At 47.5% G+C, this 13,550-nt stretch overlaps 1 protein-coding gene across 3 annotated transcripts; it reads left to right on the forward strand.

Annotated features, from left to right (window-relative positions):
• The first annotated feature begins 81 nt into the window (after positions 1 to 81).
• On the forward strand, positions 82 to 8,830 carry SEC11A (SEC11 homolog A, signal peptidase complex subunit). Of its 3 annotated transcripts, none has more exons than XM_080626606.1 (6): positions 82 to 463; positions 1,684 to 1,793; positions 3,690 to 3,839; positions 7,563 to 7,682; positions 8,223 to 8,280; positions 8,442 to 8,830. In XM_080626606.1, exons 2-6 carry the CDS (start codon positions 1,711 to 1,713, stop codon positions 8,490 to 8,492), a joined length of 462 nt encoding a protein of 153 aa, XP_080482732.1. In that variant the 5' UTR covers positions 82 to 463; positions 1,684 to 1,710; the 3' UTR covers positions 8,493 to 8,830. The 3 variants fall into 3 exon arrangements, 2 of the variants coding, with proteins under 2 accessions (XP_080482732.1, XP_080482731.1); XR_013957761.1 differs by lacking the exons at positions 82 to 463; positions 8,442 to 8,830 and adding exons at positions 1,481 to 1,585; positions 6,921 to 7,069 and having other exon boundaries at positions 8,223 to 8,240; XM_080626605.1 differs by lacking the exon at positions 82 to 463 and adding an exon at positions 1,481 to 1,585.
• The last annotated feature ends 4,720 nt before the right edge of the window (positions 8,831 to 13,550 follow it).

The raw sequence follows: 13,550 nt of genomic DNA on the forward strand, positions 1-13,550 counted from the left end.
GGATGGGGCGAATCTTTGAAATACTCTGTTGATTTCTTGGGATGGATATAGCTTTCCGTTAACCTCTATTTGTAAGGGAAATTTAAAAAAGAAAAAACCCAACCCTGCTATTGCATCCTAAGCACTAACTCTCTGCCAGAGCAGAGAGGTGAAAAGGGAAAGCAGGGCAAGAATCCTTGCTGGAGTTTGTCCCAACTCCTGAGGATCAAGGAGCACTTTCTGCAGCTGCAGTTTCCTTAAGATGAGCTCTCCTCCAAGTGTGCACTGCCTCAGCCTCTGCCCGGAGCCCGAGCCTTGCCTTCCCTATCGCTTTCTTTCTCCTATTTATGGCTTATTTTTTCTCTTCCCATCCTGCCTTTGTTTTACTCATTTTAACTCGTAACGGCGTCTCAGCAAAACACGCTTGTCAGGACCATGCTGGCTGATCCGGGATCTTCTGTGTTACACGGGACGGGTTCAAGCTGTAAGTTGTGCTGTTTTTTCTTTAATTGCCAGAATAACAACCTGATTTTCCAAAATGCAGTTTAATGAAATGTCTCAGACCTGAATCATCCTGAAAGAGAATTCTGTAGCCCACATCCTCTCGGGTGAGCACAGCTCAAAGCCACGTGTTGTGTTAAGGAAGGGCCTGGTCCCCTTGGGATGCGTTGGCCACGTGTCAGTGGAGTTGTGCTGCTCGAAGCTGTCCCCGGGGCGGGAGCAGCAAGGCCTGGTGCCTGGCAGCTTGTCCCAGAGGGGAGCTTGGCCAGCGCAGGGTGGCAGGCTGGCACCATCCCAGAAGGGGAAAACACCCCCCCGCCCCCATCCCATCCCTGTCCATGGCATCAGTTGGAGCGAAACCACCCCAGCGCTGCTGACAGCATCGCCCGGTGCCGGTGCTCCCTGCAGCTTGGGCGGAGCTGTGGCGGCAGACGGGGGTCACAGCCTGCAGCCGGGGCTGCCGGTGCTCCATGCGTAGCTCTTCTCCCGACATGGCGCAGCATTACTGCCACTTGGTAGACGTTTCCTTTCGCACAGTCATATTGACTCTCCCCCCTCAGCTGTTCCCCCATCACACGCGCTTTGTGTAGTAGAACTATCTCCTATGCCGTTATTTTTTTAATTACATTGAGCCAGAACCCCGCTCATTATTGTTTACTATGACGATGTTTAAATAATTTAAGAACTATTTATCTTATTGCATTCGGATCGCTCACCCGCTCGTCTCGACGTGTTTTGATACGAACAGTTTGGACTCTTTGTATTTTTTGATACGGTGTACGTTAGCCTAGGGGATGTTTTACCAGGTAGCCTACGTAGAACTAAGGATAGCAGGGGGCACCCCCAAGCCACCACGTATCTATTTAACCCGCAGCGGCGTCCGTGCCTTGCTATGATGTTTACTTCGAAATATCGCAAATAAAAGCATCCAAGGGTCGCTGCCTGGCGTCGTTCTTCCCCATCCGGGGCGGGACCGGAAGCGGCGGCGAGGCGGGCGGAAGCGAGCGCGGAAGCGGGGCCGGGCGGGCTGGTGCCGCCGCGCTCGGTGCCAGCGATGCTGTCGCTGGACTTTCTGGACGATGTCCGGCGCATGAACAAGCGGCAGGTCCGGACCGGGGAGGGGCGGGGCGCCGGGCGGGGGCTGGATTGGGTCTGCCCTGCCCTGCCCGGGCGCGGGGCCTGACCGATCCCCCCGATCTCCAGCTCTACTACCAGGTGCTGAACTTCGGCATGATCGTGTCGTCCGCCCTCATGATATGGAAGGGGCTGATGGTGGTGACGGGCAGCGAGAGCCCCATCGTGGTGGTGCTGAGGTAAACGGGTGGGTTCGGTGGTATCGCTCCGGAGAGGGGGGGTGAGGGCCGGAGAGCCGCAGGCGGGCGGCGCTGAGCGCGACCGAGGGGGTTTTCCTGAGGGATGGGGCGGCGGGAGGCTCCCGTCCCGCCCCTGTCTCACAGAGAGCTCGCACTGCCGTGTAGCGCAGAGCAGCAGGCGAGGGAAGAGGAAGCAGGTAAGCACGGCCGGCAGCCTGCAGTGGAACCAGCATCTTTTCCTTCTGCGTCTGTCAGCTGCTGGGTTGTACCCTAGAGGGGTGGTCCTGAGGATGGGTGAAGGGGAGGAAGGACTTCAAAGAAATGCAGCAAGAGCGAAGCTCTGGATCATGTCAAACCTCGTGGAGAAATGCTCGTTGGTGCAGGTGAAAGAGCCATGAAAAAGGAAGGCCTTGAAGCAGAGAAGCTGGGGGGGGGGGTTATCCCTGTATAAACGCAATGTTTGTGGCAGACCCTATCCTCTCATCAAGGGCAACTGCACTTCCCATAGCAGAAGTTGTGCTAGCAGAACACCGCAGTGCAGTGGTACCTCCGTGGTGCTGGCTGGTGTTGCCGCATGGGTAGGTGAAGTCTCAAATGGGTCTTGGTGAGTGAAAAGGGAGTTGATTTGAGACACCAGGGAATAAAGTTTTACAATTAAAAGGATTTGCTGTTTTCCTGAAATGCCTGGGGAGTGTTATTACGTGATACAGTTCATCCTTCAAAATACTCACTAACTCATCTTTCGCAGTGGCTTGGTTTTCCCCAGTTTTCTGGTAAGCTATAGCGTGGCCAGAGAAAGGGGAGCTTTAGCTGTACTTTTTTATATAAGGGTTATTGCTCTGTGACTGGATATGTTTTAGGTATTGCATGTTGCCCTCACAGAAGTGCAGTGCAGTCAGTACCACCGGTGTTACTCCCACCCTCCTACTGCCTGGGACAGATTCCTTGGGCAGCTGTCGGCTGCTGGTGTAGCTATTGCACAGGGCCTGTTCTGTGGCTGCGTTGCCCTCTCTGTGTGTTTCTGTGTTGGTGTTAATCATCACATGCTGTTTAACAAAACTCCCTGCCAAAGGGTCTGTAAGTACAGGGGAGATACTTCATGCTGTTCCTCCAGTAAGACAGGGGCTGTTAGGTCACGTTGCTTCTTCAGCAGTGTGATCTTCTGTTCCGAGTAGCAGCTTCTGTGCTGCCTCAAGATAAACCATGAATATACGTGGTACTTAAAGTTCATCGTTTTGTTTTGGACTGCATTATTTATTTGGAATGAAGAAGGTTAAGTATTTTGTAACAACTGCCATTTAGAAGACAGGACTAAAATAAATGAATAGCAGTGCCTGAAATGAGATTGGGAAGCAAAGCCATGAATCACGGTAGCAAATTTTTAGCACACCCTTCTGTCTGTTCCAGATGGGAATACAGAGCCTGTGTGTTCAGAGCTTTGTTAGTGAGGAGGATCTACCTGCCTGCAAAAAAATGAAACCAAATGAAATAAAAAGATTGGACTTGATGATGTTAAGGGTCTTTTCCAACCTCGCTGATTCTATGAAAAGAAGCTTCCCACCGCTGTGGAAGTTCTACCAGTGAAGAGCTCAGAAGTCAAGAAGCTGCTGCTTGTCATCAGCTTTGCTGTTATGAAGAAAGCAGAAGAGTTTTCCTGTTTGGTGTAATATTAACACTGGCTGCTGGCAGTGCTCTTTTCCCAGCAAATCTAAACTGCTGGTAGGATAGGGATTTAAAATCTGGTTGTCGTAGAGGTTCAACAGTGCCTGGTCTCCAGGGTGGTTTTCTTAGGAGCTTTGTTGAGGTTCTTGTGAGATTTTTCTTAAAGGACTGTAATCTCCAAAACCTGATTCTGAGTGTTAAATATTGTTCAATTGCTCCTTTTCTCTTTTTCAGTGGCAGCATGGAGCCTGCATTTCACAGAGGAGATCTCCTGTTCCTCACAAATCGAATTGAAGATCCAATCAGAGTGGGAGAAATCGTGGTCTTTAGGATAGAAGGAAGGGAAATTCCTATAGTCCATCGTGTCCTGAAAATTCATGAGAAGTATGTTAAGAATCTGGGGGGCTGTACTGCAGGATGTTAAGCTAAATTATGTTTTTCCTTGTCTCCTTGGTTAAATGAATGGGTGTGATGTCAGTAACTGGTATGCAGGTGCTGCAGGAAGCAGCACAGAATTTTCAGACAGACAAAATCTGCCTTCCTTGGTTTACTTGTAAAGGTAATCCAGCAGAATGCACAAGGTGGGGAGTCTGTGCGAGTAACCTGGACTCCCCATGTCACTTAATGCCTCCTGTGCCATCATTTCCATCCCAAGGTACTACGTATTGTCACCTGTAGGCACGGCTGCACTTACGTGTGTGAAGTTCTTGTTTGTGGAGGTAGAACTGATGGAAGAAGGGTATTTTGTGTGTAGTGTGCATTACTTTAAAGTTTGTCTTTGTGGAAGAAAGCAGAACCCTCCCTGGCTTCTGTTGTCATGCAGAGGGAGGGTGTTGCTTTTCTTCTCTGTAGGAAGTCTGGCGGTGTTACACTTGCAGTCTCTATGCATTGGGCTGTCCATGTCCTGTTCATTCTCTGAACATCTGTCAGGTTGCATGTCTGAAGGAATGAAGCACAGTCACTCTGGTTTGATTGCTGAACAGAGAGTAATTTTCAAGCAAGGCTTCCTCAGCAGCCACAAGCCTTTCTGTTTTGCTGGATGCTATGACTGGTCCAGGCCAGTCTGGGGGGAAAATGAGCCTTCTCCGTGAGGCATTTGAGCGAAAACTAAATCTTGCACTGAATCCCTGGTTCTTCAAGCCAGCTCGGAGAGGGCAGCAGTTGGATGGGGTGCCAGCATCTGTTTCCACAGAGTAAATGCCTGCTGGAAGATGCATGAATGGGAGCTATACCAGCACTCAGAGATATGTTCCTAGGTTAAGGGAATCGCTTGAATCATGTGTAAAGGTGGCATTTGATGACTGCTCCAGTCAAGAGAGGTTGAGGGGATAGAGAAGGATCCCTTCCACCAAGCATTCATGGCAGCCACAGCTGTTGAGACACCCAGATATTTGTCTGGCCCAGCAACAAGGTCAGCCAGGTTCACGCACACAAATAGTCCAGCTGAAATGCTGGCTATGAGAGGGTGGCACCTCTCCCAGTAGACACAGCAGTCTTTGCTGTTCAGATTTATTCTGTACCCAAATCTTTTAACAATGTCAGTTTTTAAAGTACCACTTTGATACCAGTAATTAAAAAATGAGGTCAGTATAGTTGGTAAATCTGTAATCTAATGTTGCACATCCACTTTTTGAGATGTCTTGGGAACTCTTACGTGAAATGCTGCTTTCCTCCTCCCCCGCTGCATGCTAAAGGCTCAGCTGAGCTCCAGTGCTGCTTGGGCTGATTATTGAGGCGGCAACAAAGTTCAAGGTCTTCTTTCTGCACTCTCAGCCACTGTCTAGGAAGGAGAAGCAGAAGTTTGCATTCTATGTGTCAGTTCATCTCCAGATATTACCCACCCTACACTTTTTGCTTGGCTCTATCTCAGCACCATAAAGGTATCCAGGGCTTTTTCTATTTTAAGTAACAGGCCTATAGTGCCAGTCCTTGATTCTGTGAAGTAAAACCATTCTCCAGTATTTTAGATTTCATTTAAATAAAACAACCAAATACAAACCTGAACTTTATGTTAGGAAAGATAAACTGAAAAATCCCTACAGTGACCTTAATCCAGGCAGAAGCCAGGAGAGCTGGAGGCAGGGCTCGGGTATCAGTTGCTTTTTTAATTATTTAAAGAATATTTTTCTGGTGCCAGTTTAGAGTTTGGGAGTATCCTCTGAAAGGATTCAGTTCCCCATTTCTTCCTGTAGTCATGGACTGAATATGAAAACTGAAAAGTCTCTGCAAAAGCTGATGAGAATGTGAGGTTGAGGGAAAACAGAAACCCTGTTCTCTGTGATCTTCTGGCAGTTTGGGCTCCAGTTCACATCAGTATTGTTTCAGGGAGAAAATGTTTTTTCCTTGCTGGTCTTTTTTTCTTTGCTCAGACTGAAATTGAGTTCATTCTTTATCACTGAACACAGTCTGTGGTCAAAACTTCCTTGGTGGTTTTGGTGCAGGACAGCCAAAGCAGATTTTATTCACCTTTCAGACAGAGCAACTGTGCTGTGGGCTTCTTGTGCTTGTTCATGATAGACCATTGAATCTGCTCAGTAAGATGGTGTGCTCATACACCATCAGTCTGCAGAGATAAGTGTTTTCTCTCTGTATTTGGGTATCTTCTTTTTCCAGACTGTATCTCTTAAGTTCTAGAGTTAGTTGTCCCTACACAGGGAGACAAATGTGCTTTGAAGAGAGATCTGTTCTTTCCCTGCCTTTTTCTCCTTTCAAGCTTCTCCTGTTGAGTAAGTAACACATGCTGCTATTCAGGCATGACGAAAACAGCAGGAGCTCTGAAGACCTTCTGCATGCTTTCCTGTGTTGCATTTGATCTGTCATTTCTGTGAGTAAGCTGAGAGAGTCAAGCATGGAGAATGCTCCTGCTCAGCATCTGCCTCCACATGCCACAGGGAGATGACAGTGGTCACTGAACCCCGAGCAGTGGCACAGGCTGCTGCTTGGAAGACAGCAGAGCTGACTGCCCAGCAAAGTGAATGGAAATGACTGGGAAGGATGCACGATGTGGTGTGTAGAGCTAGAGCATAACAGCAGCTGTTTCCAGGTCAAAGCAAAGGTTCATCTGCTCCAGGATCCTGGTTTTGGCAAGTTAACTAGTTAATCTCAGGATGAATTAAAGACTAAAGAGAGTGTTTAGTGATAATTTCCCTGCTTTAGCACTTTATGATTTCAGGCACAAAGTCACAGTTGGCTATTAATGGCCCCCTTCACTTTTTCACATGGAGTATCTGGTCACTTTTTGAATTGATACAATTTTTTGGCATCCAAAATACCCTTCCAGTGAGATGTTTGCACTGTTGTTCTGCATAGCACCTTCTCTGGCTTGTTTTAACCTGTTATCTCTGAGTTTCATTTGATGCTCTCTCAGTCTGGTATTGGAAGAGGCGGTGAAAAGCTGTTTTATTGTTGTTTGTGTCATTCGTATTGGACTACCGTCATATCTCCCATCAGTTCTGTCTTTTCCAGGCTGAAGAGTCCTGGTCTGTTGCTTCTTGTATGGAAGTGGGTCCAGACCTTGTTATCCATTTCTGAGCCTTTGCCAGTTCTTCTCTCCATTTCAAAAAAGGATGTAGGGGGTTCAGAACTGCACAGAGCATTCAAGATGTAGGCACATTGTGAGTTCATGCAGTATCATAATGGTATTGTTTGCTTTGTTTTATCCCCCTTTCCTAATAATTTCCAAATTTCGGCTTGCTTCTGACCACCACTGTGTAGAACTGTGTGCTTTAACCCCAAATCTCATTTTGGGTGGTAGTACAGAGCCCAGCACCCAACATTTGTATATGAAGCAAGAGAAGCATCAACATGAGAGAGGTCAAAAGCAAAGAGGCGGTAGCTGCACCTTTGCTAGAAATGTCTCATCCTGCTGGTTCTGTTCTTCAGCTCTGCTAGAAAGCTCGTCTGGGGCCAGAATTCATTCTTTCATTGGCAGTGTTTCTCCAAACTGTCTGCTTTCCACTGCATTTGACAGAGTTTCCCTTTTTCATCTTGCTTGACGTGTAGGACATGATTGCTTCTAAAACCTTCGTGTTAGTCTCTATGCGCTTGCTCTAGAACAGCTTTTAATGAGTTATTCTCTGACTTACCTGGCTGCCTTTCCTTTGCTAGGCAAAATGGTGACATCAAATTTCTGACAAAGGGAGACAATAATGCTGTTGATGACAGAGGGTTGTACAAACGAGGGCAGCACTGGTTGGAGAAAAAGGATGTAGTAGGACGAGCAAGAGGGTAAGTGAAGTTGAAAAAGATGCTGCTTTTTACACTGCCCTCCCTCGGTGCCATCTGTTAGTCCCCCTCTTCCTCTTGAACTCTCTCTGCTGGGTTTATGTGACCTGCCTGAAAGCATTTCAAAAGGTACTGTGGGAAGTTAAAAAACAAAGGTAGTTCAGTTTTTGGCTGGGCTTAAGCGAAGGTATCAAGCCCTGAGCTGCATCCTGAGGTTTTGATCCTGGGTGGACACCGATGCAAGGTCGATGCTCAGGCGTGATTGGAATTCCCATCAATATCAGTCTGCAAGGCACAGTCTTTGCAGGCAGGTGGGAGCTGAACAGGGCAGAGGCTAAAACATACTCTGGGGCTGATTGTCACTCGGCTCCCACTGCCATGGCTTCCCTACTTGGGAGGAAGAAGTCCCAAGCCTGTTAAGCCTGTTGACCATAGCCCTCAGTATGCTTAAGTGGCTCTTCATTTGTTGAAGTACCAGGGCAGTGCTTCTCCAATATGCAGCTTTGAATAGTATTTGTTTTAATAAAACCTTTATTCTTGTAGATTTGTGCCCTATATTGGAATAGTGACTATCTTAATGAACGATTATCCAAAATTTAAGGTAAGAGCTCTTTTCATTTTTTGCCTGCTTCTCCCACCCCAGCTAAAATTACTTCATGAGAACTTTACAAGCACAGGCAGAACCATTTGCCCTGTGTGTTTGCTGCTGTTGCTGCATCTTTAGATGTGAGTGTGCGTTCTTGTGTCTCCTTTCTCTTACAGTACGCAGTCCTTTTTTTCCTGGGTCTGTTTGTGCTGGTCCATCGAGAGTAGCCTCTTGAACTGAAGTACGAGGTGAAGGTGGAATGGATTTTTTTTAGAACAATGAAAGGTGAACGTTTGAAGTAGATGGTGGTCTGATGTGCCAGGAGGAAGAAGAAATCCATCCAAGAATTTCAGAGCTTCTTGGGTTTGTTTTGTTTTTTACTGCATAAGGGGAAATGTTTGTCACAGTATTTCCAATGGTTTGTCACATTTTAGCATTTTTAGTGAATTTTTATATTAAAAATTGAAGCCAAACTGGTCAGTGTTTGTACTTTGAAGCTGAGCTTCCTCTCAAAGTGCCTATAGGACTGCTTCTAAGGCTGTGCCTCCACTGGGCAAGCATGACCTCTCCCTGTGCTGACTGAACTGTCAAACACTGGCTGTGGAGGTGGTGTTCTTTCCAATTCAGAACTGGAATAAAGATTCTGGATCTTGCCCAGTATGATCCCTGCCACATTCCTCATTACTGCTCTGCTGAGTGCAGCCTCCTTGCCCTGGGAGGTACCTGGGCTTTGCCGTTGCAGGCTGACTCCTAGAGCCTCGTGAACTAACTTGTCCTGTCTTTACAGAGCAATAGCAGCTCCTCATTTCTTTATGGAGAGTAAGCAGTCCTGAGCTATAGATCCATTGATATTTCTATGTTTCTGTAAATCACACTGAAATAATCGCTTGAAGGCTGCAAGGTGTTTTGAGCAGAAGATGGCAAAGGATTACTTCATGCATAAGCTGGCATTGCAGCACTAGGTAACAGAAGAATTGAGATGGGAAGTAGCCATAGCTGTTGTCAGGGACAATTTAATAGGATGCAATAATAAAATTTTCTTAGGTTTGGAAAAATGTTTGAGGTCATTAATGGTCCCTGCAGCTGGCCACCTCAGGAGCTCACCTGACAGGCACAGAAAGGCTGTGCCCCCATTGCCCTGAGGTCTGAAGGAAGTCACTTGTCACCACGTGCAACAGCTTTTTTCTAGGCTACTTATTCAGGATGGTGATCTTGCTTGTGTAGATGTGGTGTCACAGCAAAGCCCAAGGAAGAGAGTCTGCAGTTAACAGCTTCAGTCTAAACTTGTGCCACTTGCACTGAGTGATTGACCATTATAACTCGTGTCTGTGGTGTTTCACTGACTCATGAAACCATTTTGCTTCCCCTTTGCCAGGGCAGATCTTCACAAGAGCAGGCAGTGGGAGCACAACCTCCCTCTGAGGCTGCCTGGCCTCTTTCCTGCAGTTTACTTTCTGGTTGTCTTGCTAGGACAGCTGCTGTTACTTCAGGTGCATTTCACTGCATCTTCCATTCCCTCTTCATGACTGCTCCAAGAATCCACAGCAACAGGGATTATCATCATGATCACTGCTGCCGCGCATACAGCTAGGGTAAAAGCAGGGACAAAACCCAGCCAGGTGTTTATGGTCTATTTATGTTTCTTGCATGTGTGCCCCATTAGGCTTGTCAGGCCTGTCCCTCCTATGGAGGTGAATTGTGCCATTAGTTATGTCCGTGGGACCGTTTTGCTCGATGTTCAGGATCTGGGCTGACTTGTAGTATCCCAAGATGAGTCAGTTTAACCAGTTAGTTTGTAACCTGAGTAGCAGGAAGCAAAAAATCATCTTATGTTTGGGACACTGCAGAGAGTATATGAATGAACAGGTCCAGCCCCTAGCACTTAGCTTTGGGCCTGTGACTCTTTGTATAATCATAACTCAGTAATAAAAAATGGTAATAAAATCCTTCTCTCCTAGTGCTGGCACTCTTGGGAAGAGAATTTGGATACAGTTTCTCCAAAATGCTTGGGTCACAGATGGAATATTTTGTCTTTAAAAGCCAAACCTGGGCAGCTCTGAGGGAACAAAAAACCACTCTTGAGAGCTGTTCTCACTGTGGAGCACCTTCCTGAGGACTTAGAGCAGCATTTCTGCCTTTGCAGGTCACACTGAGGTCAAGTCTCTGTTCCCTACTTTGCCTTTAGCTTAAACTGCTTTTGTGCATAACTTGGTTTTTAACAGGGGCTCACATAGAGAACTGAGTTGAGCTCTTCTGAAGTCTGCTAATCAACACCTCCCAGTGAAAATGTGAGTGCTGCTGTTGCTGTTCTCCAGGTCCTCTCACTTTCACACCTTTTAGCAAAGATCAGAGCGTGCAGAAGCAGTTGTGCTACTGTCAATGAGTTAATTTAACAAAAAAAGTCTAAAATATAATGGATTTATGATTACACAGCAAGGATCAGCTCCATAAACCTCTCTCCAGAGCAGCTGCTGAATCCCCAGCTCTGAGAGGAGAGGAAAAAAATGGTCATTTTGAGATGTTAGGAAATGGTAACGTCCCTGTCCTGCTCGCAGCAGGGTTACTCTGCAGTGTCACTGGCTATGGGCAGTGCGGCTGAGCGGCCATGCTCATTGCAGTGTGGGTGCACACCTATGCCTGGGCATTTGAAGGAAGGTACCTTGCCCAGCCCTGCTTTTGCATGGTGCTTTGTGAAGGAACTGAGCAGGAAGCGCTTAAAAGCCTCTTGCTTGGACTTAAGGGTGGGATGAAGCCAGCTACAGCCCCGCTTCAGCCGGTTGCTCTCTTCTGGGTTTGCAGGCACTTTAAGAACAGAAACAACTGCCCTAAATCAGGGGCTGTGGTGTGAGATTTGAGAATTAATCTGTGGCCCATGTTCAGCCTATTTTCAGCTCAGTGTAGCTGAGAACGTGCTTCTGTGTTAGCAGCAGCCGTGAACTGAGGTGTTGGCTCTAATTAAAGTGAGGATAAATAAGCAGTTAATCCACTCACAGCTCAAACACCCACCAGCTCCCACATTGCCTCCCGCATCCCAAACCACATCCCTGTAACGCCTTTTCTGCCATAGTGGGAAGAGAGGGTGCTAGGGATGAGCCTGCACAAGCTGGAACCAAGGACACGGAGGCAGGATGACAAAGAGTTGCTGCTGGTTCTGTCCCCACCAGACTTATTCTGCTTTGCTGAGCAGAAAAGCTACAGAGCATGTGGGATCTGGTTCAGCTGGGCGCTAATGCTGAAGTGTTTGGCAAGCTGTGCTGTGCTCCTGCAGAGCCAGGGGTTTGCTCTTACAACTTGATGTATCTCTGGGTTTTGTTTCAGTTTTATTCTTTTTGGATTTTCTTGTTAAAGTGAATCTGCCTGGCCAGCTCCAGCAAAGCCTTTGAGACTTAAGGCTTTGGAGATGGATGGAGATCTTTGTGTCACAACAGGAATGAGATTTGTTTGTAAAGTATGTGTGTGTTGAAAGAGCTGCTTTATAAAGGAAAAAAAAAAAAAAAGATAAAATTCTGCCAGGGCCAAGATTGCGGCTGTCTCTGTTGTGGTTACAGCTAAACAACAGGTTTTCTGGTTGGCAGTTTCATTGCTTAATTACTGTTCAGTTACATCCGCAGCTTAGGACACAGATGCCTGCACGAGCAGGAGCTGTTTCACACAGCAAAGCAATCTGAGTGTTGCTAGAATTTGGTTGGGTGACTCATATCAAAGCCAAATGCATGAGGAAGAGTGTGGTGGATGGGAGGTGAGCTGTGAGGAGCAATGTGCTGAAAGTTGAAGCTCCTTGGGACAAAGGCTGTCTTTGTATATTTATGATGCTTGAACACATGGTTGTCAGTTAAATAATAATAAGCATTACACTGTTTCATCCAGGACTGGCACTGCACGTTGCTTACCTGGGTTTCTAGGGCTTGGGTTTGTAAGATGATCAGTTGCATGTTTTCTTCAACGAGACCATGTAATCTCATGGTGGTTTTCCTGCCCCTAAAATCTGAACAGGACAAACTTATTTTTTCAAGGAGACTCTGCAAGGTGAAGTCTTGTCCATGCATGGTTAGAAGACCACTTCCTGCTGGAGAAAGGCAGGAATGCAAACGTAGCTCCTAGACTGGGCTCAGCTCACTGGGCAGGAGGAGAGGAGACTTAGCCAAAGTACATCACTTGTGGTGGCTCCTTTGCTGGAGCAGGGGGAATGCAAAGCAGAGGTTTATGCATCCCAGGCTGAAGACCCACATGATGTCAGTGACTCAGCAGCTGAATCAGATGAGGAGTGTCCTGGTTCCAGTCCTCAGGCTACAAGATGCACCTGGGTGATGCCACAAAGGCACAGCCCTCGCAGTTCCTGTCAATGTCAGCAGCTTCTGGTGGTAGTTGATGCATAATAGATGACTGATGTGACCATCTCATCAATGGCTGCTGGGAGAATAGCACCTACACTGTGTTTTGAGCCACTTGAATAGCTTCCTGCCTCTTTAAACTTCTCCCCTCCCTTGCAATGCCTCCATCCCTTTGTCATCTGCACCCAGGTGTTGCTGCTTGCCCATGCATCAGGAATCTGCAGGTCCCTGCAGAGATAGTTCTGCCAGCCTGATGTATGTTGGATTCAGAAGGGGCACAGTGGGTTCCTGGCAAACCTGGCTTGTTGGATCTGCTTAGCCATAGTTGGTGTCTTCACTGCTGGTTGGTAGTCTGCCCAGCCATAAGGAGCTCCTCTTCATGGCAGCAGCTTTTCTGCTGTTGTGTGTTCATCCCTACTTACCCCTCAGCTTCTGTAAAAAAACACCAGCTCCTTCAGACACAGTCCTGCTTCCCTGTGGAGCAGGGCCTGCCAACGTGCTGGGTCTTGCTGGTTGAGCACAGCATGGGTTAAATCTGTTCCTGCTCATGGGGCAATTCATACACAATTCTAGCAGGTCCTCTGAATGCTTGATCGACTAGAGCTAAACTTTGAGGGAAAACAAATATCTCCACAGAGAGTATCTGTACCCAGCAGTGCTCACTTGAGCCCAGAAGCCGCCATGTGCTGGGCTGTATCCCCAGAGCATGAGCAGCAGGTCAAGGGAGGGGATTTTCCCCCTCTGCTGTGCTCTGGGGAGAACTTCCTGCAGCCCTGATTCAGTTCTGGGGCAACAACAAAAGAGGGACATGGAGCTGCTGGAGTGAGTCCTGGGGAGGCCACAGAGCTGCTGCGAGGGCTGGAGCAGCTCTGCTCTGGAGCCAGGCTGAGAGAGCTGGGCTGGGTTCAGCAGCAGCAGTCATTTTTCTCCTTCTTAGTAGCTGGTGCAGTGCTG

The sequence above is a fragment of the Psittacula echo genome, assembly GCF_963264785.1.
Source record: "Psittacula echo genome assembly, chromosome: 10".
In the NCBI taxonomy this organism is placed as follows: domain Eukaryota; kingdom Metazoa; phylum Chordata; class Aves; order Psittaciformes; family Psittacidae; genus Psittacula; species Psittacula echo.

Coding starts and splice junctions, on each gene's coding strand:
- SEC11A (XM_080626605.1), top strand. CDS start 1,535: ATGCTGTCGCTGGACTTTCTGGACGATGTCCGGCGCATGAACAAGCGG. Junction 1,586..1,683: donor GGCGCATGAACAAGCGGCAG/GTCCGGACCGGG, acceptor CCCGATCTCCAG/CTCTACTACCAGGTGCTGAA. Junction 8,281..8,441: donor ACGATTATCCAAAATTTAAG/GTAAGAGCTCTT, acceptor TTTCTCTTACAG/TACGCAGTCCTTTTTTTCCT.